General features: G+C 33.9%; 1 protein-coding gene across 2 annotated transcripts in view; it reads left to right on the plus strand.

Annotated features, from left to right (window-relative positions):
• The first annotated feature begins 3209 nt into the window (after positions 1–3209).
• LOC121425934 (sterol O-acyltransferase 1-like) overlaps positions 3210–14440 on the plus strand; it is a 29797-nt gene continuing 18566 nt past the window's right edge. Inside the window, exons 1-4 of one of the 2 annotated variants that reach the window (XM_041622045.1) lie at positions 3210–3403; positions 10128–10249; positions 11144–11268; positions 11708–11755. In XM_041622045.1, coding sequence (XP_041477979.1) covers positions 10181–10249; positions 11144–11268; positions 11708–11755 — 242 coding nt within the window. In that variant the 5' untranslated portion in view covers positions 3210–3403; positions 10128–10180. The remainder of the gene's footprint in view (positions 3404–10127; positions 10250–11143; positions 11269–11707; positions 11756–14440) is intronic. The other variant, XM_041622044.1, reaches the window with a different exon arrangement.

Raw genomic sequence — 14440 nt, forward strand, 5'->3', positions numbered from 1 at the left:
ATTTTTGAATACATAAAACCAAAAGGGAAAAGGGTATCCTAGGCATGCTCCTGTTGGGTTATAGCCTTTACTGTGCTAGAGCATTATTACAAACTGCAGAACAATAATAATAATAATAACATTAATGATAATATTGATATAGATAAATATGAAATATAGATATAAAAGTTGCTTTATTATACCAAAAACGCAATTTGCCTTGCCGGTGGCTTTTAAACACGATATTGTTTTTATTTAGTGTCGAAATACAGAGAGGGGATGGAGTAAATTCGGAGGGCTCCCGTGGACGTAGGCTTAAATAAACAAAAAAACTATCTTCAGGAAACATGTTAACTGATGTCTCATACATCTGTCTTTTCCAAGTCGATAATACAAGTCAAACTGGTTTTGTAAAGTAGCGGGAATGCCGCGGGGGAATGCAGTTTTGCCACTTCGGGGTCTCCAAAAGACATATATTTTAACAAAGTTAAAATATAGATTGAGGTGGGGTACATTCGTCATGATTCATGTGCCAGAGCTTCATTTAAGCAGTAACCTGCAAAGCAATATTAATAGTGTTTTACCGATACCGAAATGCATTTTGCCCGTATGTATCATAGATTACGGTGTAGCAGACACACCAACAAAAGCGATACGAGAAGCCGATGGAAGCTATTGTGTTGAGATTGTGTTATCTCGAATGACATACCATTGATCGCTTTATTGTCCGATTCGTGAGTGTGACTGTGACATAGAGGTTGTTTTGGTCTCGTTTTAGCGCAATATCACGTCATACATTTTGACATATTTGCCCTCTTTCTAAGCAAATTAAGACACTAATACTGTCATGAAGCATATCGATGTTTTCGCTAATATATTCTCTTTCATGTAGAATGTTGACATTTTGTATTAATTGCTGTTATTTATAAAACAGTTCAGGATTCTTGAAAAAATACTCTGTTTAAAAATTATAATTTACATAATTTATGTAAATTAGGTAATAATAAACAAGGATATCCCAATTATTTTATGACAATTTTCTTCCCTGTCTTACCCTAAGTCTTTATTTCCAATTTTAGGGCAGTTCTGGTGAAATATATAGTCTGAATTACTTGTTTTTACATATCGACATAATATGCAAATTTATGCAAATTACTTGCTTATTTGCATAGATACAGCGTGTCTCTTTGGATGAATCTTTTTCTTTTGACTCAAGGAACATTTGTGCCAAGTGGGACATTTGTACTAAAAAATGCAGCGTTCACCCCTTTTTTTGCAGTTAACAAGAGTTATCATAATCGTGGTAACAATCTCATCGAATCTATTCCAAAATAAAATCAATTAACGAAACAAAACAATTATCATAATGCGTTATGGGCATTAATGATGTCACACATGCGTTTTTGGTTTTTTGAAACATCTCGAGATCCGCACTTTTGAGATTGCAATATACGCGTTCAGAAAACTGAAAATATTTTAATTATTTTGAAAATTTAAATATATTTCAGTTATACAATAAACCGGAAATAGATGGGTGACGTCATTAAAGTGACTCCCCATCCCCTCCCTTATGTAATCTTCAGCAGTGAACAGCAAGCAGGGAAAAGGGAAGAAAATTTTTTTTTTTTAAGGGACAAAGTGAACAAAATACCAAGAAAGGGTTTATTAAAGGACAATCAACCCCAACAAAAACTTGATTTGAATAAAAAGAGAAAAATTCAACAAGCATAACACTGAAAATTTCATCAATTTTTTGTTGGGGTGGACTTTGCCTTTAAGTTTATATTACGATCTGTGATAAGTCAATCTCATAACCGATCACAACCCATTCTGCCTCATCACTTCCAGTCATAGGAGGGGTCATGGGCAGCAGAGCAGAGGAGTGTTTTGTGTGTGGGGGAGGGGGTGGGGGTAGCTAGCAGAATAAAATGCCCCACCCCATGAACAAAGGATATTCATGTTAGTGCTCCGCCGTCCATGCTTCCAGTGAGTAAATGCCTATTTTTCATTTCAATCTCGAGGGTTTCTTCATCTGTATAGGCCCCTATTCTCGTTTTGATGTAAAATAAAGACCGTTTTGACACATTAAGTATATATTTCAGCTAAACAATAATTATGCATGGGCAGCCCATTTGTGATGCCACATTAAAAATAATTAAACAACAATCAAAACACAAATTTTAAAATTGCGATGCTGATATATAGGCCATACCTGCCATCACGGTGCCAGGTAAAAATGGCAGAGGTAATAATGGCAGAGGTAAAAATGGCAGAGGTAAAAATGGCAGAGGTAAAAATGGCAGAGGTAATAATGGCAGAGGTAAAAATGGCAGAGGTAAAAATAGCAGAGGTAATAATGACAGAGGTAAAAATGGCAGAGGTATACAGGAAATAATGGCAGAGGTTAAAATCACTTTCTATCGACCTGTTTTGAAGGAGAAGATCCAAAATGTGCTTCAAATTTGAATATCCGAGGAGCGATTTGACGTGAAGGCCGTGCATGAAAGTCGAGGAAACAAATACTAACTCAACTCAACTCGATTTGGTGCAGAAGATCTACAGTATGATTTTAAAATGTTACCCTTTCCATTAGTTTAACGTTAGCATTCTAATTTTCTTCTAAAAAATATTTCTTATTATATATACTGTACATGGAGAGGCTTTTGGAATTTTTTTGCACGGGGGTTTAACACTGGTCATTTATACCTCTGCCATTTTTACCTTTGCCATTTTTACCTCTGCCATTTTTACCTCTGCCATTTTTACCTTTGCCATTTTTACCTCTGTCATTTTAACCTCTGCCATTTTTACCTTAGCCATTTTTACCTCTGCCATTTTTACCTTTGCCATTTTTACCTCTGCCATTTTTACACCGAGCCATTATAACTACCGTGGAGCTTCCGCATGGTGCTTCTAGTTAGTTCATAAGTTCACTCGAGTAAAGGGTCTTAATTGCAGCTTACTCATGTCTTGTGTAAAGGCCCTTGAAACAGCAAGTTTTGTATGTGCTAGTTTTTGCGTGGAGACACACTTGTTGATCAAAGTTTCAATAAGGGTCTGCACCTGCAGACTGGGTGCTTCGTGGTCATTCTCGTAAATATTTTTTCTCAGTATTTTTCTAAAACTCCTGGATTAACTAGTCTACTTCAAATTTTTATAAATAAGCGTGTTGCAAGCGAAGTAACTACGTCATCGATCGTGGCATGGCAGAAAAGGTCAACAAACTTTACTCCGAAATTGTAGGCGCATCATATCATTTCATTCATTCTTCGAGCGAGGACAAACTATCGCAACCTGCGGAAATTTAAGTTCTGCATCATCTTATTATTGGTCGTAATATATTGAACAGCCTAATACACAGATGGACGGAACAGGAGAAAGAAGTCGACCAACAATTTCAAATGGTACAGAATATTTCTCTTACGTAGGTTTATTGTGAATATTATTGTGATGTGCTGTGCTGACGTGAGTTGTGACTGTCTTATGTAGTGTGAGTGATGATGTTGATCGAGCGGAGTCGCGAGTCTCACCCGCGCCCGGAACTTCAGCGTATTTTATCTCAGAACTTCCCGCTCGATCGCACAAGCTGAATAGCAAAGCCAGCTAGGTAAACAATTTTCGTTGCCTGAGGTCTGTAGATGAAGAATTTTACTTAAAGGTCAAGTTCACCACAGGAAAATGTTGATTTGAATAAATTAAATAGAGAAAAATCAAACTAGCAATTAGCATAATGATAATGCTGAAAATTTCATTAAAACAAAAGATGTAAAATAAGAAAGTTATGACATTTTAAAGTTTCGCTTATTTTTCAAAAAAGAGTGATATGCACAACTCATACCCCTTTCATAAACCCATCCTCCAATTATCCGCCAAAGAGTAATGCGGATAATTCAATAAAAATTGCATTCACAAACTCCGAAAATAATCCACACTTTTTTTACAAGCGCCCGACCTGAAAAAGGCGGATAATTGTCATGGCAACTGCACACACCCCCTCCGATGGGGTTGTGTTGGAAAAGGGTGACCTTGTGACCGCACCATGGCAATTATCCGCATTACTTTGGAAATGCGTTCATAAAGTCAAAATCTGGTCCCGATGCTGCTATTATGCGGATAATTGCAGCATCGAAATAATGCGGATAACTCTGGTCCTGCTCTGATTTTACGACCAAATTATGTGGATAATATGCGCATAATTGGGTTTATGAAAGGGTATCAGTGACTGACATGCAAATGAGACGGTCGATGATGTCCCTCACTATTTCTTTTGTTTTTTATTGTTTGAATTATACAATATTTCATTTTTTACAAATTTGACAATATGTACCAACTTGACTGAATCATACAGTATTTAACAATGCTAATTCCATATGTTCAGGGAGGAATTATTGTTGTTACTTTTACTTGACAATGAGGAGAAAATTAGAATATTTCATATTTCATATAATAAAATACAAAAGAAATAGTAAGTGGATGATGTCATCAGTCTCCTCATTTGCATACTGACCAGGATGTGCATATATATATATAACTATTGTGAAATTAAGCAAAACTTTAAAATGTCATAACTTTCTTATTTTACTTCCGATTTTGATGAAATTTTCAGTGTTATGTTTGTTGAATTTTTCTCTTTTTATTCAAATAAACTTTTTGGGGGGCTGGACTTGTCCTTTAAGGAGAAAAGTTTGGGAAAAGGGATGAGCTAGTTGGAGTAGAATAAGTAAGAGAAAGAGAGGAGATTATTGAAATACCGTTTGCTTTGTACTTGAACATGGATATTTATTTTTACTGTTTGAAAAGCCATGCTACATTCTTACTAGTCAAATCCTTTCTAAAATTTCAATCAACAAAGGAAGTTTATTTACTTTATTATACTAGTATTTTTATATTTAGTTGAGTTTACAACTATTTTGTGTATAATATGTTTTCTTTTCTGTTTTTGTAATTGATGAATCTTGTTTGTGTATCATGTCCTTGACAGCAATACATTTCTTCAATTATATTGACACTTTTTTTCTGCTGAACTCCGAACAGCGGAGGAACTGGAACGAGAGAGAGGTTTATGTCTTGCGTTATTTTTATCAAAACTATCATTATAATAATATTATTTATTGATCCAGTTTTTCATGAAATGACTACATGATGTTGACATTGTTTTATCGTCCAATGTTTTATTTTGATTTATGTCACCCTTTTTATTTTTTTTTTCCATTTATTTTTTTATTTCATCTTTTTTTGTGATTTTACTGCTTTTGAACTGTTTCAAATCATTCCAATTACCTGTAAATATTGTGATTATATGTGATTTTGAATACCAATAAAACACATAAAAAAAAAATGTTGACATTGTCATGTTACCTTGTAGGTAAATGAATGAGATTGTTTAATGCTAGTACTGCATATATTACTACTGGTACTAAATCATTGAAAAATGATAAATTTAATGAGAGTTGATTAGCCCTAAAGTAAATGATCAGAACAGAGTTTGACCTTATGTTACCCCCACCAAAAAAAAATGTTAAATAATTCCTCCTCACCTCAAAGTTAGATTTGTATCAGTATGTACATGTACTTATTGTGAAAATGAATTACTGCCCTGTTTTTTGTTGTTGTTGTTGTTGTTTGTTTTTGGTGTTATGTAGAGCGGCCAAAATCTTGGTTAAAAATGTAAGGGTTTTAGTCACTTTATATTTTGTCCACCACCATGAACATTTACATTTGAGTGTGATATACCCTTTCAGCATTTTATGATTAAATATTCAAGTTTAATTTGGTTTCTCCTGGGATTATCAGATTGAGAAAATTAAGTAATATTTATAGTCCTGTCAAATTATTGAAAATGTGTGTAGGTCCATTGTATATCTATTTATTTTTCTTGTAATTTCAATGTTGATTTCTAACCCCTTGATTGACCCGAATTTGAGATGTATGGGTAGATAGATGACCACTTTTTGTCTTTATTATCCATCAATACCGGTAATTGCATTGCATATATAAATGATACATAGGTTCAGAAACTAGATCATGACGGTGAATCAATATGAATTAGATTTTAGCCTCCAGAATGACCTAGATCATGAAAAAGTGCAAATAAAATAAAAAAAGAAGAGGACAATAGGGTGATGAATGACATGGGAGATTAAGGGCCTTTTCTAGCACTAGCCTTTTCACACATGAATCTTAAATCATCATTGTAGTGATGATTGCAATTCATCTTTAGAATCATCAGAACTTTTTATACATGCCCACTCGAAAACTTTGATTTTAATGGAATGGAATTCACCTCCGGAGTAGAATTTGAATTTGCGACTGTGATTAGCGTTTATGATTCTAATCATGTTTTAGTTTGGTTTCAAAGTCATGTGCTTAGTATTTGTTATTAGCCTTTTTTTCACTGGAATCATCATTCAATTTACAATTTTGTAACCATGTGAAAGGGCACATACACTATTTAAAGATACAATAGAGTGATTGTAGGTAAGATTTCATCCACTCATGTGTACTTGAAGTCTTGAATCTCAAACAAAAGACCAGTAAGTTACAATCAGAACAAACTTTATTTTTAAAATTCTTTTTGTAACCTGAAGTTATTTATTTTTTTAAATGGATATTATTTATGGTTGGGTGTTGAAGGCCCAAAAATATCTGGGGCCCATTGGAGAAAGAGATGAATTAGAAAAGATAGGTATAAAAGAAGATTGAAAAATAGAAACATATTGAACAAAAGAAGCAACTGTTATCTTATCAATGAAATAAAATCCTTTGTGGTAGTACTTTTCATCTAGAGGGGAGGAAGTGGTCATGATGGGGTAAAGTTTGTTGACCTTACTGAAATAAGAATCTCCTGTATGGAACAAAAAGTTTGTTGAACTTTTGATGAACCTTGTGTGGTTTTTTACTCAGTAACCTACTTTCCCTGAATTTGTACTACGAGAACTAATGAGAACGATGATCCATGATTAAAGTGAGCTGAGGCATGTATTTGTTAACCTTGCTCTAACCTTGTTAATTGGACTTTCATTTTGCATGTGCGTTGATAAGGTGATGTAATAATAGTATCCATTGTTACATATTGAATTCCGGTTTCTGACTTTTCTACAGTACTTGAAAACAAAATAATGTTTTTTTATAAAGGTTTTGTTGAATTCAGATGATACTTTCAGATATTAATTCAATGTTATTTTAATGTTCAATTTCATTCATTTTAGGGATTACATGTACATGTAAGTATTTTTACTTTATATGAATCACATTCATTTAAAAAAAACAGATATATGAACTTTATCTTTTATGTGAAGAATTTGAAACACATTAAATTAAATAATGCTAAATATAATAGTAGAGCTATACATTTACATATGCAGAGTTTCAGATAACACTCATCTGTTTCTTGTTTTTTTTTTAAGATGAAGTTTGAGAAAACTCCACTTTTTGTTCTCTGACATATTTTGAAAGGAAATTACATGTACATGTAGGTAACATTACAATTGCAGGAAATTAGATTCCTTGACATTAACATTTTCTATTTGCATTTTTGGTATGTACTTAAAATGACTGCTGCATTATAAAATTACAATTACACGTAAGTAAGAGAGCTGAAGTATACAATATTTCCTAATTCACCGAAAATGCTGGATTGCTGATTAAAATGATTTGAATTAAACCATCCTCGATGTGAAATTGTCAGGTGAATACATGATAAAGTGTGAGAAATATTGGTCACCAAAAAAGTTTGTTCAACTTTGATGATTTCTGGGTAGTTTGAAAAATGGGAGCAAACTTTGAAGTTTAACCTGAATTTATGAGGTTGTTTCTCGTTAAAGTCTGCAGTTTATAATGATGATTGTTGATTTTAAATGACATTGGCTGTGTATCATGATGTTGAGAATAAAAGGGAAAAGTATGAATTGTGCAAACAGAAAAATCACCATACCATAGTATTCAACAAAGCTGAAATTTAGTACATGTAGTTTGCAATGAACAGTAATGTTAAGAAAAGTCTTTGACTTGGAAGTAAATGGAAGTAAATTGTCATGATATGAATTATGACAAAAGCAACCCAATCAAGAAATATTGAATCTAGCCGAAAACCAAATATGCTTTGAAAATTCCAACAAGGAAAAATCCCTAGTGGGCATACTATACATGTTCCTTGGAAAGAACTTGGCAAAATTTCGAATAATGATTTTTTTAGAGCAATTACCGGTACTCATGTTTTAATACATTGAATAAAAATGATTAAAGTGGCTGTTCGACTCACCATATGTCTGCCGTAATGGCTTTGTGACCGCAGCCAGTGTCCGACCTCATGATTCACTATGTTTTGATTTACCTATCACATTGTAAAGGCTAAATTGTTGTTTATTTGTAAGTCTCAATGTACATGCTCCCCATAATTAGGTTTTGCATTTATTTTGTTGGAACACATATGTCATGCTCAACAGTTACTTGACATCTTAATTAAAATCGATTGCTAAAGGACTTGCCAGATAAAGCAACAAGTAACCCAACCCAGGAGATTAGAGTGATACATGTACTCCTCGTCCAAACATAATTTGTCATTTTTAAAGAGTACCTTGTTATTAGTTACTACCATGTATTTTTATAGGTTCCCAGGAAAGAAACATCTGAAAATATGAATGAAAATAGTAAACAATCATATTGTATGATTTATTTCTTTTTTATGAGTGATTAAATAGGGCTGCATGCTCTGATTCACTCATAGTATGGTTCATGACTGGTATGGTTATTTGGTTAGGATTACTTAGCATAGTTTATGCTTAGTTGATGCTATTTTCATTGTTCATCTTGATCTAATTATCAGAATTCCGGATTTCCAGAAAACTGCAATTTGAATCTCATTTACATTTATGAAAACGGTCTATTTTATTGAATAGTTTGGTGTTGGGTTCGATAGTTGACCACAGTATTGCACGCTATTGTCACTCACCCTCCTTCATTGACCCCCTTTTTTGAAAATTCAATAAACATTAGAGAAGGGAAAGAAAGAGTGGGAATTTCAAAACATCATGCCCTTTGCCTTGTGTGTGGTTGTCCAGCATGAACTCATGAATGGGAATGTATTGTAGGATCACCTTCATGGTAGAGTGCTTTTGCCTATGGTAAGGATGCACACATATATACAGTGACCTTCCCCACTCTCTCTCCCTCTCTCTCTGCTATTTGGGTCATTGAGAAAGTTTGTTGACCCTGGTTGACTCACACCTGCATGCTTAGACTTTCGCTCCAGTCTGAAGTTTGAAATCTGTAGGAGAATGGTTGAAATCGTTAATTTTGTTCATTTGATGAATGGATGCATATGTACATTTTATGTAATTGTACATGTACCTTGCTGTGTAATGTATGAAACTAATCAATTATTATACCATTATCCACATGTTTTCATGTTCTTTTGTAAATTTCTTTTAATAATGAATAATTAATGTCATACATGTATTTACTGAGGGTAGCCTACCAGCATGTCCTGCTGAACATAAGATATTAATTCCCCGGCTTTAGTTGGGCATATTATTTCCTACAGGGTACCCATTTTACACTCGGGTGGATAGTGGCAATTGTATAATGAATGCCTTGCCAAAAGACGTGAGTGCTGCAGTGGAGTTTGAACCTCAGACCTCATGGTTCATAGTCCAGAGACTTTGGCTATTATACCTGTTTTTAATTTTCTATGAAGCGGTGCATTGCTGCATAATGCCATCAATTTTTACAATTAACTGTACAGTCGGCCATATAATAGGATGTGGTTAGGTTCAGGCATTCCATGATTCAAAATAATTTAAATATGATTATACATGGAAGAATCTGTGATTATAGTTAATAACCACACTTTTCAGCAATTTTTTTTTTATTCAGTTTATGTAAATTATGTTTACATATTTTTAGGGGGGGTACTCTGTCTGAGTGATATGCAAAACGAGACCATAGGGGATGGGGCAGGGGGAAACAATCTTGTGTATCACTGTCAGATGTGGGAAGGGGAGGCAGTGCACTCTTGGCCTCTTCACTACCCCCCCCCATCCAATGATACATTTTTTACTTTGTGAAGCAAACATACATTTAACAGTGATAGTGATATGATTTAAACCATTCACCATTTCCTTTCTATTCTTTTATCAATTTAATTCCAGGTCTAGACCACAGAGTTCAGGAGGGGATAAGGCACCGAGGTCACAACGGCAGAATGCCTGGAGGGTCCCCCGACAGCGACCGAGACATCACCGTCTCACAGCTCAGACATGCAGCCCATCAGGTACTGTGTGTTTTGAATTAACCCTTTGAACCTTGAGTTGGGACATTCGGTCATGAACCTTATTCAAATGGAAGGTCTATGCTTTTAGAAAGTTGGTTTTGATTTGAAAAACATGGAAACAGAAAATTTCATCAAAGAATATTAACAGAGCTATGATATTTTTAGATTATGATTTAGTTACATGTGAGCAGCTCACCATATGTCTTGTGATATAAATCCCATTTCTTCTGTGAATTTTATAATTGAGCAATCATAGTTCAATAATAATAATTGGCATTTATATAGCGCTTTATCAATCTACGACTGTTCAAAGCGCTTCACATTTATTATTACCCAGTCACTGGATTCATAGCATTCCAAGCAGCCTTTTAGGCGCAAACTTGCTACACCAGCCACAATGACGGTTGTTTCCTACCGGTACCCAATTAGCACTTGGGTGAGAGTGGCAAAGTGTGGATTGACGCCTTGCCAAAGGGCGCTAGGCCATGGTGGGATTCAAACACACGACCTGTTTAAACGGACTTTTATCAGAATGAACATAATTAAATACCCTAAAAATGTCAGTTTGTAGATTTATATACATGTATTACAACTAGGGGAACTGTTTGTCATTGGTATTTTCTTTCATATCCTGCTTGTATTGCTTGATGGACTTCCCCTTTAAGCATGTGAACCTATAGTTTGGTTTGTCATTGCAACTTTATTTTATTCAAGATAAATGTAGACGTACTATATGTCGGTTCCTAGTCCATAGGCCTACATTATAAAGCTTTTGATGGATTCTCATACCAGTACCTCATCATTTTTACACAGATCTTCAATTTCTTTTTTTTTAATGGCTTGTTTTCCATAGATATTCTCTATAATTTTATCTCTTCTCTTGATTCTTTTCAGATGCAAACAGACTTTGTAGATCAGATGCAAGATAGATTACACAATTTGTTGGATGGGTTTGTTGGAGAGGTAACGAGGATGGGGGAGTTAGAATCACCTGTCAAGGAGAACCCCAAAGGAAAGAGGTATTACACAGCCCCTTCCCACCATGTAACCCCTAACTCCCCCCCCCCCATTCTAACAAGACACACCCTCTCTCATCTCCCAATAAATGCAAATAATACAACTGGTGTGCATGGTAAAAGATTTAAAATTCTTGATATCATTTTAATAAATAAAAATAGGAATATATAATATCTAAGAGTGTAAGTGATCCACTGTTAAGTATTTGTCCCCTATTTTTTCTTCAAAAACTGTACTTTTTTAGTTGGTCTTTTGTATGCTAGTAAAGTTTGTTTGATTGATTTTGCTAATGTCCTTGATGCAAAACAATTATGAGAGAAAGGAATCAGTTGATCTATACACCTTCAATTGTATTTAATACAAAAAAAATCACTTTGTTTAAAAAGATTATAAAATGATTTATATGTGGTTTTTTTTTCCTGTTTTATCCCCTTTTCTCAGGGAACCTCTTGCACAGAAAGTGTTTGTACCACGTGAATCCCTTCTGACGTGAGTATCAAGTGTTTCAAACTTCTTTGCTGATGAGTATCAGTGTTTATCCATAACATCATGTGATCATTTTAGATGATATATGTGTATAGTTATGTATTTTAGGTGCTGCTTTACAGTTTGTGAAATCCTTCATAAATGTCTGGTGAGACCACTTGCCACTCGAGAAACAAAGTTTTAGCACATTGTAAATAGGATTGTTTTACTATTTTTTAAGAATAAAATCAGCTTTTCAAGTTGGTCAAAGAGTGACAGAAAGAGAGAAATATAAATAATACTGATAGACATGCAATCAATTTACAATGTTGCAGTCTTGTATTTAATTGTAATATAGTTTGTATTGGACCATGTGTATCTAAGATCAAAAGTTTCACAATTTAGAATGATTTATCAAGGTAAAACTAGCAATGAATCATGCTTTTTTTTTATTAAAGCAGATATAACCTATTCATACAATTTGAGGTAGACATACTTGTACTTTTAGTTTCACAATTTCCCATCGCAAGCAAACACGTCATTTATTTCAGGATAAGTGACATAACATATATGGTCTCTTCATTAGTATATGTACATATATAGCACATGCCTCATTTTATTCAGAATACTCATAACAGCAAAATAGGGCTTACACACTTCCCTCATTAAGAGAAATACATTGTATTTTTGACCCCTATCAGAAAATACCAGATATTGTGCCAATTAGAAGGGGAGCTACTCATATGATATCCTTGAAATTATATACTGGGAAATATATCTAGATTAAGAGACACTTTTGATAATTACATGTTGTTTTTTTGTAATATTTGCTTTGTAAAAGAACTTGCATTTTTGTAGAAGTACGAACATACATGTATTGTCTCACTCCCATTCTCTTAAAGAACTCTCTGTACTGGCCCAGTTTCTTGAAGTGTTACTGTTTGCACACAAAATGATTATCAGGTCATGTATTTTTGAGTCTGAACTCTGAATCAATAAGTTCTTGAAAATAATGCATTTTCTTTATTGGGAAGGTGTTAATAGTGCATATTTTTTTATCTGGAAGGTGTTGAGATCATTCACCACCACCGTGACTCCGTGAGTATGAGTTAAGGAAGTAATTGCTAGCCTCTAGTACACGTGGTCAGGAAGTAGTTGTTGTGACGTACAAGGTTTGCAGGGAATTTTGTTATCAATTCAAAAGTTTGGGGCTCTAGTTTTGGTACGTGTAGCATGCCATGAATATTGCTTGATGTAAAACTGATTTCATTCATTTCGGTTTATTGTACAAAATACTTGTTAAAACAGTCGGGAGACTGATACAAACAAAGATTACAATGTAAACATAAATTTCATAGTTACATAAAGTGAAATGAAATAGTCAAATAATTTTAAGTAACAATTAATTAATTGATGTTGGTATATTGCACTTACAAGGTAATTATAGATGAGAGCATGTTACAAAATAAATTCCAAAGATATTTCTAAATAAAAGCTATATGTATATATATCATTTATATGCGGTCATAAGAATAATCATTAATCACTATATACCCATATTACTCACATAAATTGAACTCACTTTTAGTTAATTAGGTGATCTGTCAATTGACAGATCACCTCTTGTGTTTCTACGAATTTTCTTTTTTATTTATTTCTTTATTTATTCTTTTTATTTATTTTTCTTTTTCCACCCTTTTCTTGTTCCACCAAAATCATCAAAACTATTCAATCAATTTTCATCAAAATATCATCAATTATGGACAGTTATCATACAATGTGTACGAAACAAGTTCAACGTCAAATGGTCATCGTGACGTCATCTACGCGCCATTTTGTAAAATCACATTATCAACAATATCTCCATTATCAATCATCAAAAATTAACAATATTAACATCAAATTAACTTCATATCAAGGGTCAACTGTCCATGTCATCAAAGGTCATTTACAGGTCACGACGCGCATGTACGCGCGCGTCAAAATTTTAAAATGCTCAAAATCACTTTTTGATCAAAGTAGAGTACGTTTCAGGTCATTCTAAGCATTTCAGGAATTTGCGCGCTCACAGGTTTTCGCGCGCGTTTACGCGCGTAACGTCCTTACGCAACACACAACTGCACTTTATTTTACATCAATGCATTCTTTATGAAATTCCCAATAAGTTGATACCTTAACCGACCTTCTACGACCAGTAATAAAGGAATGCGCCTCCGTCAAAGTTTGAATTACGCGCGCAAGCGCGCGTTCACAATAGGCCAAATATGTGCAAAAACATGCTTTTACAAAATTCTATATAACTCTTCAGATAGTCCGTTGACCCCCAAATTTTCTTTTATATTCGGATAGAATAGGACTTGTAGATGTGATTTCATGTCACATTTGACAATAAATTTTATCATAACGTCATCAAATTTTCGTCAGAACTAAAATTTTCCATTTTTGTTTTATGACGTTTTAATAATTTTGGAAATATGACTATAACTCCGTAATCATTGGTCGTTTTTGGCCCGGTTTTCTACATATTGTAGCTGGTTTTATATTCTTCCAAATTATTTTACAATCTTATCATTTTAAGCAAGAGATCATCATAAATATTAACAATGTATAAAAGTATATCATTATGATAAAACTTGCACTTGAAAAATTCAATTTGAGGTTATATTTCATCGTTGCCTAGAAAGTGTATGGCAGTTACTGTGGTCGAAT

This window comes from Lytechinus variegatus, chromosome 13, assembly GCF_018143015.1.
Source record: "Lytechinus variegatus isolate NC3 chromosome 13, Lvar_3.0, whole genome shotgun sequence".
Classification (NCBI taxonomy): Eukaryota; Metazoa; Echinodermata; class Echinoidea; order Temnopleuroida; family Toxopneustidae; genus Lytechinus; species Lytechinus variegatus.